Here is a 12899-nt window from a genome sequence, read left to right as displayed (position 1 = left end):
TTTAATATTTTAATTTAATATTTTAAATGAACTTTATTCCTTTTACCTGATCACCACGCTTAAGTCCAGCTTCTGCTGCTTTACTGCCCATTTCCACAGTCTCTACAAAAATACCAAAACCCTTGTCGCTTCCCCCAAGGAGGCTGAAAAACAGTGGCGAATCTCTAGAAGGTTTTTGCAGGGTGATTTGTCGCCATTTTGCTTTGGCAGCACAGGCAATATTCAGCAATCTGAGATGTCCTTTCATTTTCTGTAACACAAAAGACACAAAACGGAGCGCAATGTTTCTTTTACCAACAATGGAAAAACAGTTGTGAAAAAAAAAAAGTGCCAGAAGAAAGACTTTTGATGTCATGTACCCAAATCTTACTAAACAAACCTTGTCCTCTTTTGCAGTAATACAAAAACACATAAATGAGTGCCACATATACTATTTTATATGGGCTTTATATCTAAATATATATTTAAGAACAAATATGTCCATCTTAAAAGCCATCTATTAACTGTTAGACTTATAGACTACAATGTGTTAGTCACTGGTAACACACTGGAAAATGAAAATGTGTCATATTATAAAGTATGACAGTCATTCTCTTTTGCTCCTACCGTATCTTCCAAGTTCTTTTCAAATTCTTCCAGAAATCGAGTCATAGCAGGATCTCCTTCAAAGTCATTAAAATGATTGTTCACCCACAGTAAGACCACTCTGGTAACCTGTTAAAAAATTATGTACATATAAAGGTACCTATCATTCTTCTCGTATAAGCTTTAATCTACAAGCAAAGAAAACAAGGACATGGCTGAAGAGCATATGACAGATTACTGCAGCTGTTAACAAACAGAAGCAGAAGACATTTACACTTGAAATCATCTTCTCTTTTATTTGTGAAAACAAGTGAAAAATAAAAAAACGAACATTTTTGCACCTAACTGGCTACATCGCCCGGTATTACTGGTGCACAAGTCAATCTTCAGTTAACTCTTCCTTATGCTGTTTAAAAAATTTATCTTTTTTAAAGCATCCCAATGATCTCCTTAAAGAAAGTTCTAGGAATTATGTTGTGATAATAAAAAGCTTTCTTTTAAGAATTTTTACTTAAATCTTCAGGTTACTTTTGTATGTGCTAGAGTTATTACCATTCATCATGAAGTCAGTCTGACAATTATTTTATCCATCCATGTTATAGAAAAAGGTTAATCTATAGCAGTTTCTTTTCTAAAAACACAACATTTCCTTTTTTATTTGCTGAGATAGTTTTCTTTTACTTTCCTTTTCTTAAAAAACTGCAGTCGCCAAAATGAACAGCATGGAGAAAGGTAAGAAGAGAAGTAGTATCTGCAGCAAAAGACTCCAGACAATTTCCTACGCAAAAAAATACAGCGGTTTGATAGTCTGTTGGGTTTCCTCCAGCTCAAAGCTAGAACACATAAAACCGCTGGCTAAGAATTTTACTGCCATAATTTTCAACAAATCAGACATGGATACAAGTTCCAGACTATAAACATTTTTCATGTGTATGTGCATACAGTTGCACAGAATTCAACCTGGTTCTATTTACAGAAGCATTTTTATCAACTGCACCTTTCTTGAGCAGAGTTTATTTTAAGTACAGAGCTCATAATAAGCTGCTCAAACAAAACACATTCAATACACTGAAAAGCTCTACAGTAGAAAATCATGGAAGACAAGCACAATGCTGTTGTGAAAAGAAAGATGGTATGTCCAAGAGATCATGAACACAATTTCCCTCAATTTCTGGTGAAAAGGATTTCAGAGACTGGCATTCACATCTTTAAATTAGATGGAAAACAGTATTTACCACTCTTCAGAAGAGAAGCAGTGTCATACCTATCTTACAATAGTACACTACACACATACAGCACACTAGAGAATCCTTTCTTGATACTAATGAAAATTGTTTTGCTTTAAAAGACTTCATATAACATAGTTGGAGCATAATCCTAGTTTATCAGCAATACAAAAAGGAATTAAATTGGAGACCAATTTTCACCAGAAATACTAATCTCTTAAGACTCAAACCAACCTTATCTCTGAGGCTGTCCACTGTGAACCATTCCAAGAGTTTATTTCCAACTTCCAGGGGGCTTGTTAGAAATGTTCTGTATGTTAAAAGGAAATCTTCGATGTAGGTTGGATCCACAATAGAATGTTCTTCTATTAAGTGCATGATGAGTCGCTCAGGTGTTGCCTTAAAAAATTTAATGCAAAAAATAACTGATCTCTCTTATCACTACCTCTCCCTAGAGTATCTTAACATAAAACCACGTGAACAGTATACTCCCTTTTGAAATTTCAGTTATGGCAAACCCAGGAGAAAACACACTAATGTGTTTAAATCAAATCTTCATGCTTCTCAGCCCAAATGTTTTGCATAGGTAATACCTGGCTAAAACAATTAGTAACTTCCCTTAATTTTATTTTTAATAAACAGTTTAAGTTCCTCTTCCAGATTACAAAAAACAGGTTAATATATTAAGATGCACAAGGGGTGCTCCCAATACAAAACTGAATATATGAGCTGAACAGGTCTAACTTCATTAAAAGAGAGATGGAAGTAAATTTGTAAAATAATATCAATTCCTTCCAATCCATTTTCTTGAGCTGAGACAGACAAATCTGAGTATTTATTCTAGATTCAAACCAGAATTGTATATATTTACTAATAAAGGCTTAATAAGATTAATGGAAAGCACAGAAAGAAACTCACCTTGATAACTATGTGTCCTTTCCTGGTTCCACTGCGATCCAGCTCCCTGTGCTCCTTTACCATAACAATTTCTCCTTCTTCTTCCACTTTATGAGTGTTTTTTTCCACATGATTCAGAATCCTCCAGTAATCTTGCTGTGCTATACAGACGAACTGTCCCCAAACAACATGGGATTGTTAATAAATATCAAAACATGAACGTATCTCCCCATCTCTGGGCTGCTTCGACACAATCACAATAGCACTGCGTTTGACACAAAACCCACTCTGTTCTGCCCAACTACATGAGAAAGCTAGAAGTAGAAGACAAATAGAACTGGTCACCTTCTTAAATCTCCAAAATATTGTCCAAATGGGCTAAACATATAAAGGACAAAGCCTGAAGAAGAGGAAAAGGATATTTTCTATTTATCTGTTCTTACTGCGTGTCTACCACATACACAGCATGACTGGGGTGGACTAAGCTTACATTTCAGCACAAAGCAGAAGTTCCCGTTTCTCACATAACAGTAGTAGAGATTTATCTCACACTGAAGAGAGTACAACTGACTCAACATCAGCAGAGCCCTTGACCCATAAAATACCAACATCCTTTTTTCTGCTCCTGGAATAAAGATCATGCCTTAAGATGAAAGTAGTCTGTTTTCTTTTATTACATGCTTAAAAATATGAGGTAGTTGTATAGAACTGTAATCTTACCTGACAATCATCTACTTTGGTTCTGACCACTCCATTCATGTACTGTTTGTCCAGAGAAGGAGTAATCCCAAAACTATTTCCCATACACAGACTCTCACTCTTCCCATCAGGATAGCTGATTTCCACTGTGCCATTTAAAATAACATACCAAGAATCGAGCTAGAGGAAGTAAAAAACAAATGTACAAAGTGAAGCTAATTCAACAATTTTTATAAGCTGTTCCAATGCTCTTATCTCAGAAAGGCTTATTCTTGCAGTCTCCAGTTTGTTGTCATCACAGTCTTGCAGCATTTAATTCACTAAAAATGTGCACTGTAAGGCAAGCAACAAAGACGACTGAAACAAGAATGCTTTTCAGCATTCTTCATTCATTTCAGAATTAATTCAGTCGGGAGGAATGCTGATGAATAGGTTGCTTTTTTAATCAGTGGCCTAATTGCGACAATATATTTATACCATTTAGTGAGAATGAACACTCTTCCCCTTGGTACCCATTTGGTCACTACCAGAGGCAAGAGTCTATCTAGTCCTCTTGGAGGGATGACCTACGATGTCCATTCCAGATGTCTTGATCCAGGGACAGAGAGAGATTTCAAGACAGTGATTCAGAGCACCTCCACTGGAAGCCTGACCACTAATTTGAACATCTGTCTCCTCCCACTGAATACGTATGGAAACTGCTCCCAATTTAGCCATTTATGTTATAATACCTACATTGCTGGGCAAGGATACCTCTCCATGGTAGTATTTAAAAAGAGTACATTATAACAACAGAGTTATTTTACCAATGGAAATTATGCATTCTTCTATGCCACAAATAATCTTTCAAGTAAAACTCCTCAAGATGTTAGCACTTACCTGATAACAACATACCAAATGTCATTTTATGTCTGTACTTGGCCACGCTGAAGTCTTGAACAAGACAGTAATACATAGGCAGAATCTCCCAAAGGGACAGTTTAAAGTTTGGGGATTTTGGATACATGTCATGATGAGAGAAGACTTTTCTAACTCTCAGGTGCAGGAGAGATGTGGGGATGGGAAACTAGATTTTCCAGCCCTTCACCCCCAGACGCTCTTGCTAATCTACTGCCTATAGTGCCCAACTTATGTTGTAAGCAGTGACTTACTTCTTGGCCGTCTTCAAGTATGATGGCTCCTGCTTGCTCTACTACTTCAAATATCATCACTGAGCAAAGTTCTCTTCTCACAGACATAGTCATGTTTGCAAAGGCAGGGAGCTGATGCATAAATTCCAATAATTGCTCTGTTAGACAAAGGAAACATCTGTATGAAGACCGGAAGGCCCAGGGGCTCCTTAGCTACCTTACCCTCCACAGGTATATTAAACCTCAGTTAAATTCACAGAAAAATCGCTCAGTGGTGTTACAATCCCCATCAGTGTCTGTGGCTAAATGAGCCCAGTATGCATTTTGTCATCAACAACCAGAACTCAGCTCTGTAGCCTTGAGCATGTTCTGATTGACTCTTACGGCAGCAGTCTAGCTAGAGCGTAAAAGCACTTCAGCTTGAAACATTTAGAAAAATTAAAAATACCCTTATGGTACAGTAATTATAATCTTGATAGGAGCATGAAATGATTTTCCAGTGTTTAGAGAAGTAATCTGAAGTATAGCATAACGTAAATTTTACTATTAAAACTAATGCCAGCTTCTAGTTAAACACTACAGTAAATTATGTTCATCTTAAATGTTTTGCAGTTTACAATTAAGTATATCTATACTGCAGGAATAGTATGTTCTCTTTGACATTCAGTAACTAATTCAACAGTTTCAGGCAGTCAAAATTACCTTGCTACCTATCCCTCCCTTATATCAACACATACAATGACTGTAACACTTAATATCTTAAGCATCTCAAAGACTGTTTTTTAAAATACGTAGTTTCTCAGAACAAATACTCTCTCAGATATTAAGAGGAGAAATCATACCATTAACAGTATCACTAGAGCAAAGTGATCTCTGAAAGGCATCACTCATAATTACGAGGATATACATTTAACATTAACCCATTAAACAATTTTCAGATATGTTTCTCTTGTGGATGTTATATGATATAGTTTTACATAAAGTTTTGTTTTTCCTCCTCACCAATATCATCATCAGTTTTGTCTGCAGGCTCTTTCTCAAGGCACTCTCGTACAACATCTCGCCCTAGAAGCGGATCTGAAGTTCTGTCAATATCTTCATCCTCTTCCTCTTCTTCATCTTCAGAGTCTACAGGTGCTTCTGGAAGACCTGTTAAATCAACGTCTCCCATCTCACTTTCTGTAGCCTACAGAGAAAACATCCGTCAGACAAAGAGTTCAATGTCTTCAGTTGAATGATTTATGGTCTTAGGAAGCTGATACAACAAAAGAAATTCTGCGACCAACAATTCAAACTAGAAATTGTAATAGCTCCCTTTCTGAACACTGAGAAAAACACATCACACCAAAATCTACAGCTACAGGATGGTACAAACACATACCATTGGCATAAAGCAACACCATGCTACAGACATTATGATCACAAGTTCTGAAAACAAAATTAACATACTGGGACATTTGTTCTCTGTCTTTACTTAAAAGCCTCCCCACGTCCAGTGAACTACAGACAATATACACCCAACAACATTAACTGTGTGACACAGGAAAAAAAAAAAAAGGCAGACTGAATGGCTAAAATGAAAGGGATTTGATCTCACTTTTCATTTTGGTATTACAACATGGATTTGAATCCTGGCATAGAGCAAGTATGTCAGGTGGCATATATAAATTTGGGGCATAAGGGAGGGAGGAGGAGATAAGGATGACTATTCTTTCCTCTATTCTCATTTTATAGCATTTACTCTTTCCTGCGAATTCATGTAAACAAAATGTTTTTTCACAATTCCAGAGTCTGTATTATTAATGAAATAATAATACAATTCAGTAATACCATTGGTTACCCAATGCCTGTAGACACATTTCTACTGTCATCAATAGATGGCAACATAGACATCACACTGAGCAGGCACACCAAGCACCAGTGAAAGAGAATGCAATACTGGCAACAAAAAGCAGAATCACATAGGAATCATTTGCAATAATTCCTTATGTAAATTTTAAACGATGTAATTGCATAAAAATAACTTTCCAAACAGACGGAAGGCCAAAAAAAAAAAAAATAGTAGTTTCAAATTTTCAGTTTCCACAAGTAGTTGCTCAATCACTCTTGTTTAGTTTAAGCCAGCAAGTAAATCATTTTTCTGTTTAAATTCAAAAATTTGAACAAGATGTGTCACTGAGAAGTATAAGGCAATTAAATAGAGACTTGCATAAAATGGAGTTTATTCTTTCAAATGAACACATTTACAATATCCACTTTCACTTTAAAAGAAATCCTTGAGATTTTACAAAAACACTGAATGAACTAATGCATCAAGCGCTCTGTATGTTCGCAAAACTTCCAAAATAAAAGATGGGGTCCTGTCCAACCTGGCCTTGAACACTTCCAGGGATGGGGCAGCCCCAGCTTCTCTGGGCAACCTCTGCCACTGCCTCACCACCCTCACCACAGAAAACACTGTCTTCCTTATACCCAAGCTAAATCCATCCTTTTTCAGTTTAAAACCGTTGCCCCTTGTCCTGTCACTACAGGCCCTGGTAAAAAGTCTTTCTTACAAGCCCCCTTTCAGTACTGAAAGGCTGCAATAAGGTCTCCCCAGAGCCCTATTCCCCTTTCTCCAGTCACTGGGGACTTCACCTTACTGCCAGGACTTTTCAAGTAAGATGAAGCGTGCCTTAGCAGCCACATCAGCCAGCTCCTTTAGGACCCTGGGATGCATCTCCTTTGGTCCTGTGGACTTGTGTATATTCAGGTTTCTCAAGTGGTCTCAAACCTCATCTTCTCTTACCATGGGAAGGACTTTGTTCCCCCAGCCCCTGCCTTGAGGTTCAGGAGCCTGCGAGATGTGGGAAGAGTAACTACCAGTGAAAACTGAGGCAAAAAAATTGCTTTCTCCAAGCCACCAGTTCTCCTGTCTTATTTATGGTGGGGAGGGGAGTACATTTTCTTTAATCTTCTTTTTCTGACCAAGGTACCTGTAGAAGCCCTTCCTGTTATTCTTCACATCCCTTGCCAAATCCAGCTCCAACTGTGCCTTACCTTTCCTGATCCCAACCCTACCCGTCGGGCAGCGTCCCTATGTTCCTCCCAGGATACACACCCCTGGTTCCACTGCATGCATCTCCTTCCTGTGCTTTAGTTTGACCAGGAGGTCCTTACTCAGCCATGCTGGTCTCCTGCCTCCCTGGCCTCATAAAAAACAACACTGATTTTAAGTGATTTAATCACAGCAGACTGCGCTGCCTCCATCTTCCTACACGCTCCATGTTGATCAGCTAATGCAAGCCCCAGCACTTTGACAGCTGAGCAGCATTTCCTTCTTTTGTGAGACAGAAAAATACTGGGGTTTAGATATAACCTCGGACCTTTGAGCTTGCCCTCATTTTAGCAGTTAGCCAGCAAACCTAGTAAATCAGGCGTGCATGATTTAATGTAAGTATTTCTCTCAGAGTAGGATAACAATACATACAGGGTTAAATCTGTTTTATATTACATCACTTTACTGGCTTATGTAGCTCACATTAACAGTTTTGGAATTAAGCCCAAGTGCAAATTGTGCTTGGAGAGTCTTGGCAGCACATGATCAGCACAGCATTTTATTCAAGGACTTTTCTAGCATTTCTTCATCTAAACAGCCACAATTTATATCAACTTTTCCAGGCAAAGTAAGACAGACTACAGTACTAATTCCCACTTTGATAACTTCAAGCTAAGATAACAAAACTGAGGCTATAGGTTCTACAGAAAAGTGATTCTTTAAAATTCTCATTTTATATCCTATATAGGACAATAAACATCTTCCCTTTTCTTGATAAATAAGTTATAATTTGATCAAGCTATGAAATAAGAGATGGTCCTCAAATTGTTTTTCAAAGATTATGTGCAGATGGGTTGACAAAAAAGTTGGCAGGTCAGGCAGTGCTGGAAAGAACAAGAAGGATTTTGCTCATAAAGCTGTCTGCAGAAGTAGCTGCTCTTCCCAAGCATGATGCCTCAGCTGTTTCCATTATCAAATATCAAAATCATTCTTAACGGAAACATTTATGAACTACTAATTTACAAAATGAAACCAGAAGCTGCGATACTCAAATCTTTACACAAATACGGATTTCCAGGATTGGGTTTTTAGGGCAAGAGTATCTATTGAGCCGGCAGCAGGACCAGACTTAGATGGTGTGGGTCACATCGGTCATCTGGAAGGTTAACACCAGATTACTGTCAAAATATTTATTTGCTATTTAAAATCACACTATTGTTACTCTATATATAGCACTGCAAATTTTGCCAATTGACATGTTTCAGCTATGTTTGCCAAATGCTGATCACTGAGATGTCCTGTACGCTGGCCTATGCTTTGGAAGCCAAAGACGTAAGAACTGGCCCTTGCAAAGTTTTGGTGATAGTGATATGTATTCCACCACAATGTGTCAGAAACATACACTGACAGGAAAATAAAAAAGGTATTAAATATGCCTCACGTAAAGGATTTCCTGTGCCATAATACCTCCATACGATAATGTATTTTAGTGCTCATAACTCCTGATGCAACCAGCTATTAAGAGCAAGGGTTTTTTCCCCTTCCCTCATGTCAATTCTGTCAGAGGAAAACCATCCAAGCTTTTTTTCAGAATCGATAGCAAAATCCCCAGTAAGGTCCACTCCTTGATGCATATTTTATAGATAATCCATTTTAATATCAAAACCTTAACCACAATTGGAATTATTGCTGGGCAATGACGTTGCCACCCACAAATAGCATATACTGCCAAAGCGATAAATGAAAAATTTGAAAAAAAAGAGAAAGAGAGAGAAACTTGAAGCACACCACTGACAGAACTAAACAGATAAGAAAAAATAGATGCAAATTGGCTGGTCATTAAGAGACCAGTATTGCAAGCTATTGGTACAGGCAAATAATTAATTGTGGTAGAAGTGAGACCCTACCCATCTACATCTCAAGATATGATCTGGATTATTTAAGTTACCCTGGCTAGTTGGCTTAGAGCCTGTCCTGTGAAAAGGCAAAGAAAGATGTTTTCACTCTGTAATATCTGTTGAATTATTTTTCCCTGAGGATAACTATTACAGGTCAAAGAAGCTGTATAATCCCTCAACTTCTGTATGCATAACCACACAGCTTCCCCTACTTCGGTCTAAACACCATAGTCCTGAAACTAAGCATAGTGTCAAAAATGCGTTGAAATAAATAAATAAATAAATAAATATTTAACGAATCCCCTTCAAGCAAATTAAAGAAATTGATTTAAAATTGTAGGGAATAACTTTTTTTCCTATATTAAAAAAAAAAAAAAGTCTACAGTCAGACAAAAAACCACTCTGCAGCATTCCAAGCAAGTTGGACTCAGCAATATATATATTTGGACATTTTACCACAAAAATACTGAAAGCTCCAACAGGGAGCAGTAACAGTACAGGAGAAGGGAGAAAAATATCTTCATAAACTTATTTTCCTAAGTTTCTGCAACTAACTGAGGGTTTAATACAATGTGTTCATAGCAGCGCTCCTTTTCTGCTGATCTCACCTGAAGTTTTATGTTCATCATTTCCTGTTTAACATCCTGGACTGAGGCAGCTGGAACAAGTGAAATCTCATTTCATTTCAACACTATTGATAAATATAGTGTACAGAGACGAACGGAAACCCTTTCCAAATCTTAATAAAAAATTGTTTCATTCTTTGGTTCTACCATTCATATTTTCCTATTCTGGAATTACGTTTGCACTACTTACTATAAAAATTAATGTTAAGATACCATTAATTCAAAAGGTCATTTCAAGGCTACATTAATCAAAAATATTCAAAAATGCTCTGCTCTCCTGACATTAATGATAATCCTAGAGAGTTTGGCATGCAATAGATATGAAGCTGACTGCAAAAGCAAAGCATCATTTTGCACATATCTTATGACAAGCTGTATTTTAATGTACCAAAAATGCTTCCAGCTACTGAGCCAATACATTATAGCCAAAATGTAGGTTTACTGCGTATCAAAGAGACTCTCTGCCTTCATAATATCATGATGAATATTAGGGGAAACACTTCTCTCTTTCTTTCTGATTTCAGAATCTGTCCATATTGATGTGTCACTGCACTATAATGCTATGTTAAATACTGTGCCGTGACATTATCACACAGTATCTGTCCATGCACTTACAACTGCGTGACAAACAGTAAGAGACTCTTCCAAAACTAACTGTTATAGTTACTGCAATGAAGTCCATAAAAAACCCAGTATCTTTTAACAGGTTACTATTTGCACGTTATGCATATGAGAACAAGATATGAAAAATTCACTAAAAATAAAAAGAAAGGGGGAAAAACAAACAAACCAAACCAGTGGGTTCTTGGGGTTTTTTCCCCACCTTATGACATGCCTGTTGCACATCTCTTCATCCACAGTTTATCAAATCCTTGATTCTCCAATGCTATCTTTCAGAATTAATGACACTGTAGTTATGATCATATATTGCTGTCATACTATCTTTGAAGACCTCACATGTGTCCAATAGTGGTAACCTGTCTCAGACATCACTCCGGCTGGTCGAAAATGCTCAGCAAAATTTACAGATGTCCATGTCCCCTTCAGGGTGCAAAACCAGACGGGTTAACGTCACTGAAAAGGAGATTCCTACCTCAAAGGTACTCACTCCTCAAAATTAATAGAAAATCTGCAGTGATTTTCACATTAATAAATTACTAACTCCTTAGGGTACAAAAATACATTTCACCACTGTTATTTTGCTACAGTGCATATAAATATGCTACTCCATTTCTTTTATTTATATAATTCTTATTTGTTTAGCAGTTATGCTCTTTCAGCATTTTCTGAAGAGTAGACATAAGGCATTTCAAATGCAATTAACCACACATCATAGAGTATTCACTTATTACTAGAATGATATTTTCGTTATCAATAATGTATTTTAAGTGCTTTTCACTTAGAGCAACCTCTCCAAGCTACTCAGGTAGACAGGCAGGCAGATGATGGCCAGGAAAACTGTCCAACAGCATCCTAATAAACGAGATGTTAAGGTACAATACGCAGACTAGTTCTGGTGACTCTGACTAATTAAATCAATTCTGTTGACTCAGAAAATTAATCAAGATACAGAACAACTTCTTCCAGGACTGCATCTCAGAAATCAGAGAATTCACAAGGCATTTTGAAAAGATTCTCTCAGGGATGCAAGCTACTCCCGAAGCAGCCGGCAGCAAGCAAGTCTAAAGAAGTAGTAAGGTAATAGATTAAATAGGACAAAAATGCATAGAGACAATTAATGTTCTGAAAAGATTTTTGCTTTTAATGCCTTATTTTTAAAGTTACCTAGCAATACTTCACTGTAAATACATGTATCACTAATCTGTTTCCAGACCAGTGGTTAGTCCAGACAGAAATAGTACCCAGACGGTACCCAAGGAAAGGGAACAGGTGTCTAAAATCAAGTTACACCCACATCGTGCTCAACAGTTGCTCTACACTCAGTATTGTACTCAGATTTCAACTTGAAAGTGGAAAAGCTGTGAAATTACTGATCAAGACAAACCCAAGATGAACATCCTCATCAACCAGAACAAAAAAACCCCGTGAAACTACCCCTTCAAATTGACATGAGACAGGTAACTTATTAAGTATATTATCTGTAAATAAATGAAAGCTATCTCTAGATTTCAGACAACTTCTATTCTCAGTAAGCAACACTAGAATTTCCACAGTCAATTAGTGGAGAGAGTGCGTTTATTACGATGCTTTTGTTTGCAGAACAGAACATCTGCTATTAACAATAAAAACAAATAATCAGGGAAGGTATTTGAAACACAAGAGTGATTTCATGAAATTTGTTCTGTTTCAGAAAGAAGGAGAAGGATTCCATAAATCATCAAATGTGACTTAAAAGCCAGGGCATACTTGTTGGTATATAAAGATGTGAAAAGCAACAAAAAGAGCTCTACAAGAAGTTTGTTTCACTTCCATGTGGCTGTGGAGGTGGGAAGTCACACGAGCAACACAGGGACATGCAGAAGCGTCAAGAGGGCAAGTCTTTGATAAAGGGCCACTGTTTCTGTTTATGAAATGTTTAACATCAAGGAAGGAAAAATGAGAAGCAAATGCAATTTTACCTGATAAATATCAGATAGGCTGCTGCTCCCAGAATCGCTGGCAATGCTACATCCCGACTGGCTTGAAGGGACGTGAGCCACCTGAGGATGAGGATTGTCGGTAAGATGCATCTTGGTAAGATCAGCTGGCAGCTGTAAATAACATGGATTTGGGGAAGGACAGGAAAAAGAAAGGAAAACAAGATGTATAAGTCTGATCTGAAGACAAAGTTACTCATAAAA

General features: G+C 37.3%; 1 protein-coding gene across 1 annotated transcript in view; it reads right to left on the bottom strand.

The window, feature by feature from the left end:
• Window positions 1-7: 7 nt before the first annotated feature.
• Window positions 8-12899, bottom strand: part of LOC104155644 (rap guanine nucleotide exchange factor 6-like) — a 29612-nt gene continuing 16720 nt past the window's right edge. The window contains exons 2-9 of the mRNA XM_009702951.1: window positions 12678-12809; window positions 5540-5723; window positions 4559-4695; window positions 3429-3587; window positions 2730-2882; window positions 2046-2210; window positions 607-714; window positions 8-250 (exon numbers count right to left, since the gene is read on the bottom strand). Coding sequence (XP_009701253.1) covers window positions 23-250; window positions 607-714; window positions 2046-2210; window positions 2730-2882; window positions 3429-3587; window positions 4559-4695; window positions 5540-5723; window positions 12678-12809 — 1266 coding nt within the window. The 3' untranslated portion in view covers window positions 8-22. The remainder of the gene's footprint in view (window positions 251-606; window positions 715-2045; window positions 2211-2729; window positions 2883-3428; window positions 3588-4558; window positions 4696-5539; window positions 5724-12677; window positions 12810-12899) is intronic.

The sequence above is a fragment of the Cariama cristata genome, unplaced genomic scaffold, assembly GCF_000690535.1.
Source record: "Cariama cristata isolate BGI_N322 unplaced genomic scaffold, ASM69053v1 scaffold14986, whole genome shotgun sequence".
Classification (NCBI taxonomy): domain Eukaryota; kingdom Metazoa; phylum Chordata; class Aves; order Cariamiformes; family Cariamidae; genus Cariama; species Cariama cristata.
The sequence above is the reverse complement of the archived record's forward strand: the minus strand, read 5'-3'. Positions and strand labels throughout refer to the sequence as shown.